The 6,954-nt window shown below is 32.3% G+C and overlaps 1 protein-coding gene across 1 annotated transcript; it reads left to right on the top strand.

Annotated features, from left to right (window-relative positions):
- Window positions 1-3,966: 3,966 nt before the first annotated feature.
- On the top strand, window positions 3,967-6,954 carry Smp_166920 (hypothetical protein; the record flags this gene model as incomplete). Its single annotated transcript, XM_018795879.1, has 2 exons — window positions 3,967-4,118; window positions 6,285-6,954. Coding segments are annotated over 2 exons (822 nt in total), but the record flags the coding sequence as incomplete, so codon positions are not given.

Here is a 6,954-nt window from a genome sequence, read left to right as displayed (position 1 = left end):
AATTCAACTATAAATACCTGACAATGCTGTACCATAATCTACACTGTTCGGAATAACATTCCTTATACTTGTCTTCTGTCGAGCCTAAGCCCTTAACCGATAGACCACTGGTTAAGGGCTTCGGCTCGAGACTGGTAGGTCCTGGGTTCGAATCTCGCGAGAGCGGGTTCGTGGATGCGCACTGCCGAGGAGTCCCATAATAGGACGAAACGGCCGTCCAGTGTTTCCAGGTTTTCCATGGTGGTCTAGCTTCAATTGACTCACGCTTTCAACTAAGAAATATATATCCTAACGATTTACTACAATGTATATTAGTTTAATTATTCTTTATTATTCTTATGTTTCTATCGCAATTAATATTTACAATAATAATATCCACTCAGTAGCTGAGTGGATAACGCAATGATGTTTGAAGTGAAAGGTACTGGGTTCGAGTCCCAGAGTGAACATCAACTCTGAGGTGCAGGTACATCCAACTGACGAGTCCCAAATAGGACGAAACGTGCGTCCTGGATTCCACTGCTAGCCACTATCCATCTTTGCTTACCATGCTTGTGAATTAAGGCTATATCGAGGCAATACGCACAGTATGCACATATGCCAATAAGAGACTGACCAGTTGCAGTCCTAAACATCAATGGGAAGATTCAAACAAACAATACTAAGCGAATTTAAAAGTAAAGATGGTTAGTTGATTAGATCAATGAATAAGTTAATGTGAGTTCATTTAAAGTCATATATCTTATAATCTTTTGACATTCGACAAAATGTAAAATATTCAAGTTAAATTAGAATTCGCTGGACATTATTTTATTGATCGAAAGGTAAGTAGTGGTTAAGATAAATATAATGCTAGTACACTGTAATACGATTTGTAGAACTTCAGTAATAATTATATTTCTAAATGAAACCAGAAACCAGAGAGTCTATTTTAAGTTATTTAATCAAAAGATTTTATACATGAATGGGAGATTTATTGAAAACCACAAAGGACTTGATAAGTAATTCATCTAAACTTCAAACTCTTCAGTATTATTATGAATCTGGTGTTCATCTTGTTGTGCTGACGAGGTATTGCAACTTGGACAGATGCATATATGTGTTTGGTCCTACGTTGTAGCTGACTGACTGACTTCAGTGTTATACACTTTTGACATGGTGGAGAAGATTTGTAGCTCAAGTGGATGATTTTGATGGAGTTTTGTTGTCTGAGCTGGATAGTTTGGTCGTGGAGCTTTCATCGTCCTTCTGAACGACATCATCAGCACAAACTTCGGGTAGAGGAAATATGGAATAAAATTAGGGATTCCAAGTATCCAACTTGCAGTTCAGTAGTAATACTATCTCCTACACTAAATGTATGACTCAAGGTGAAATGAATGATTTAATTAGTCGAGTTAATTAGATTAATTGTACTCATAAACCTGAGAAACTTGTTAATAATATATTCTAAGAGGCCAAAAACTAATACGAATAAAGAGACCATTAAAACGTATCCAATGATTTGGTGATCTTAATTAATCAAATACATGGATTTCGTTCTCATCGGCGAACATATGAACTCAGATGAAAGAGATATCTTAGTATTCAATAATTTTCCAACTGACATCGAATGGTATTACGATTTTTTGTTTAGATATCTTAATTTATTCTAGTTTATGTAACTGAAAAATTTCATTAAATATCAACAATACAATTCATATACATTAACTTTAGTATAGTATTCCTTTTTTTCCCCACACGTACTTGTTAACTAGAAAAAGTCCTTAGTTTATGCATCCATTTTAATAACGTAGGCATAAGGTATTTCAAGCTCTTCGAATTTCAAGTATCTATTTATAAATTATGTCAAAATATAAATATCTTATTCAAGAAAGACATCCCTTTCCTAAGGTCTTCTGAACAAAAAAACCGTACTGTGAAACATTTGTATCATCTTTTCAAAAATAAAAAAAAATAGAAAGGGAAATCAGATTGTAACCATTTGTGAATTATATAATAATGACATTAGAATTCAATGAATGATGACTATCAGGTGTTTCAAAAAAAAAAAAGAAAGAAAGAATAAAAACTAATAAAGAGTGAAAAGAAGGAGAAATAAGAAATATGTATTTACTTTATTTTGTATTCCCGCAAATTATTGTTGACAAATGAATGATCAATGAATTTATAAAAGTGCAGAAAATATTTAACTTTGAAGGACAAAAGCAGGAAATAATTCAAACGTTTATAGAAATGTTCTTGTAGTTCCATTTATCATAACTTATGACCTAGTTATAATAAATATAATAAACATGTCATTAAAAAAGGTTGTCATATATATATATATCCAACTTAAGAAAAGAACTTGAATATTATGTATATTGTAAAATTGTTTCGAATTTTCTTTCGAATTGTTGATTGGTTTAAACAATTGGTTGTTTGTGTTTTTAAAAGTTACTGATAAAAGTCCAACATTTATTTGGTCATTTAATAAGCCTTAACATACAAATGAACTTTAACGGTAAATTTTTTTTCTTATTGAAAATCTGTGTTAAATAAAAGAGTTGCTAATGAATAAATAATAATTTTATAGTTGAATTCATGAGTTAATTGAAGCTGGACCACCATGGAAAACCTGGAAGCACTGGACGGTCGTTTCGTCCTGTTGTGGGACTTCTGAACAGTGCGCATCCACAATTCTGCCTCGTGAGATTGGAATCCAGGACCTATGAGTCTCGCGCGAGAGAAGCACTGGATGGACGTTTTCAGGTTTTTCATAGTGGTCTAGCTTTAATTGACTCATGAATTCAACTATAAAATTACTGAAATTTCCACAAAATTCTCTGCTGAGAATAAATAATATGTAATTTATAATATTTTCTAACCTATTTCAAAAGTATGGGAAGTATAATGAGCATCAGATACGAAAAAGAAACAATTTTAATCGTTTCATTAAAGTGATATTATGAAGATTTGTTTAATTTGTTGGCTGTATTCGTCATAGATTGATTACGTTCGGAGTCCTATAGAAACTCAAAGAGCGTTGGATAGCTATTTGTCCTAGTAGGGAACTCGTTAGTAGTACGTATAAACTTGTGATGATTACAGACTCTGAATTAAACCAGTGACCATTAAACTCTTTCAATCACACTGTAATAGCGCACTAGTCATTTTGCTTCAAGATATACTTGAGGTTCTAGTAAGATGTTACTACTGGTAGAGATCACGTATGTGAAGAAGGAAACAGTTGCCTCCTAGTGATATTAGATTACTGTCACATTATATTACAAATTGACTGAAGTTAGTACTGTACTGATGTACTAATGGCAAAGAGTACGCTGTGAAACTGGAAAGTTCTGAATTTGATCGCTGGTGGAGTCGTGGATCTGCACTGTTAAGGAGTATCAATTCGATTGAATAACCTTGTATAAATTAAATATAAATAGTTCAAACATACAGAGTGGACGAAAACTCATTTTTCTTTTAGTTAACAATGTTTTATTATTTCTACAGGGTTATAAGAAATGACAGTTATAACTTGACATTGATTATCAGGTTTGAAAACGTAATAAGCAATGAAGCTATATGAACTCTGACATCTATAAGGAAATAATGATATAGAAACGTGTTCTGGTCCAACACGGGAAAGGCATGGTTCCACAAATTTCTGCCACATCTGACTAGTCTTAACGTCAGTAGATGATGCTTTATATGGTCTTGTTAATAAATACATAAAAATGTAGTTAATTCATTAAGACTAATATTTTGGAATAGTTTCACTAATCGGATCAAAGCTTGCATCTTACAATGACTCAGATCACTAAACCTTAGCATTGTTTACATGAAGAATCTAAAAATTAGTTAATCATTAAGTGAAACATCTGAACATATTTAACACTTGTATCCACTGAACTGTTTGTACATTTAAATTTTTACACGTAGTATGAAATCAAATTATGAATTAATCATTATTCTTACTTTCAGGTGACCTCAAATGGACTAGCCAATCAAGCGGGCATAGAGGTTGGTGACGTTATAGTAAGCATTTGTAATTCCTTAACAGTTGGCAAGACGTACGAACAAGTCAAGGCGGAGATTTTACGAGCTGGCAATGAATTAGATCTTATATTAATCAGGTATGCAGGTATTAGTACTAATGTGGTTTTATTGCAAGTTGTTCATGCTATGTTGCTCAAAGAACTTCATTTTAGAAGATAGCGGTCGTTAAAGAGATTCATTCTTCATTTATATGTTTTACAATATAAAATACAACTGCCTGTGTATATAATCTGTTTGAGAGAAATTGCGATCAATATCAAATTCTGTGTTACAGTTTAAATAAAAAAAAACATTTACCTCCGGATACTGTCAGAGCACAAAATAGCTCGTAATTGAAAAGCATATTCCGAACTGTACTCATATTCCTCTAATTGACTGTAAATTAGTGACTGATATCACATTATTTTTTATTTAATAGTATTCTAATTATAAAAATCACGTTTGGCTATAAGCACTAGTCTAATTGCTTTAATAAATTGATTCACTTTATATAATGTTGCGTAGTTGGAGGTAATAACCAGGATGCCTTGTTAATATCTTCTGTTGTGAGACTAAATGATTCGGTTTTCAGTCATACGTGGAGCACGTTCTCATATAAGTCTTTGTGACAATTATCGGTCAGTATAAAAGTCAATTCTATAATTTTCTAATGAGCATCAGTAATCAACTAACTAAAATTTCAGTTTTCAAATGTTTAAGCCAAGTGGTTATGTGTACAATCTTCTAATGCATGGTTTAATTAAATTATTTGTTCAGTTTCTGACTATCTTGTTGAAATTTTTGACAAAATAAAAAGTGAGATAATGACATTCTATTTCACTTTATAATACTGGACTCTATAATGGAATTTATAATTTTATTTGCACATATTCGTTCACAAATTGTAGTCGTTGATATTCTATATAATCCTTAAAATTCGTATATTGTATGTCCTGATAACCGTCCCCAGATAACGCCCCCAATGGTGTGTAAATCAGAAGCGTTGATCATGCTTGTTATTACACCATGAGGAGATCGCCGGAAACACAGGCACGGGAAACAAGAATGAAATGCTAATGCCGAAAAGCAAACAAGCGAGTGAGCTTGGTAGTCGAATGAAAAGGAATAAAATGTACATATCTATACATAGAGAAATGAATGAATCATCGAATCAATTAAGCGACTAACATTAAAACTAGCAGGATAAATGTGCGTGAAGGCGGTAAGCGATGCTCAAGTATACATATTCATACAAGCGCAGCAATAGTTAAAGTACAGTGGTATAAATAAGTTGTTATTGAACGAATGACTCTGTCTGTTAAATAAATCAACAAAAGGGCTTAACCAAGTTAAATGTGAACAAACTCAAATGTATGTGGGCTACTATAGTTTACACAACTACCTCGATGACCAGATGTTTGTCCCTCTTTTTCATAATGCCAAAAGTTTTATTTCACAATTTCTGGAAAATCTGTATTTAACTGTTTTATTCTGAAATTCTATTCAAGTGTATTTTTTTGCATTTTATCAATATTATGTATGGATTTTCATTGGAAAGATAAAATATTAGGCGAACATCACCTGTTAACGTATCAGTTTTACTTAACTTGATAGTTAAAATATAAACAGTTCTCTATGGTGATAATCGATAGCATTAATATTAGTAGTGGCGTGATGAACGTAATCTTGGGTGCGGTAAACCAGTTTACTGTATTAGGCTCAAGTACATATTGTATTTGTAAAATATTAAAAAAAATACAATATTTGAATACACTTTATGTATATCTCCCTTTAATTGTCTCTCCGTCGCTCTCTCAATCTAACTGCTACTTGAACTGCTTCTGTTTTTCTCTTTCTTCTACTCATGCTCCTCTTCTGTCAGTAAGAATCATACTACTGACTTTCGAGACAAACTAATGAATTCTGTCTGTATAAGTAACACACACCACATAAACTTGACGTGATAAGCAACATAATTCTTGTTTGGCAGTGTTATATTTTCTTAAGTCAAGAAAACAATCTTACATTCAAGATACATGACCACCAAATGCATCAATTTGAACAACGAATTATTTTCATCATTACGAAATTTTATGAGTCCTTTTATAAGATCTGACATCTGTGTTGAGGGCTTACTTGTTGTTGAGTAAATATCAACGCTGTAAGCTTCTTCTTGAATATATATATATATATATATATATATATATATATATACATAATTGTTTTTGTTCTATAACTAAAACTTTTTTCCTTATTTCTTAAAGACGAGGTGTTGACCTAAATAAAGTTGGACAGATTGCTCCACATATAATGACTACATCATCTTTTGGTCATCAGTCATCATTTGATTCGGATAGTAGCAATCAGAGAAAAATATCAACAAGATCATTAACACGAGGTCGATCATTCCGCCCGATTCAAACAAAATCGTTCCGTATTTTAGAACAACAGCTTAGTATTAGTGAAAGCACCGGGAATCCAATTGTTAAACCTAGACAAAACGTTCAGGAACTACGTATTGTAACCTCACCTAGCTATAGTACTACATTTACTAAGCCCTATGGACAAAATATGAACAGCCAAGGATTTATTACTGATGTTCAGAATAAACCACAACAAATACATCACGTAACAAAGTCAACAACATTTATACATCCTAAATCCAATCAGAATTATAACCAAACTCAATCCAGTTCATATGACTATAGTTATACAGCGAGTAATGTTTCTCCAAATCGATGGGTAACTACTCAACCTATTCGAATATCAAATACAATGAATACCAATAATATGAACAATGGTAATTATCAGTCATACCAGAGAACTGAAAATGTCAACTGGATAAACGCTACTCCATCTAATCTACATTCTCAAAATGATTTGTATAATCAAAGCACATATATAACAAACAGTTACACTGAACACAGTAAGTAA

The sequence above is a fragment of the Schistosoma mansoni genome, chromosome 2 (genome assembly GCF_000237925.1).
Source record: "Schistosoma mansoni strain Puerto Rico chromosome 2, complete genome".
NCBI classification, from domain to species: domain Eukaryota; kingdom Metazoa; phylum Platyhelminthes; class Trematoda; order Strigeidida; family Schistosomatidae; genus Schistosoma; species Schistosoma mansoni.
This window is presented reverse-complemented; position numbering and strand designations above follow the sequence as displayed.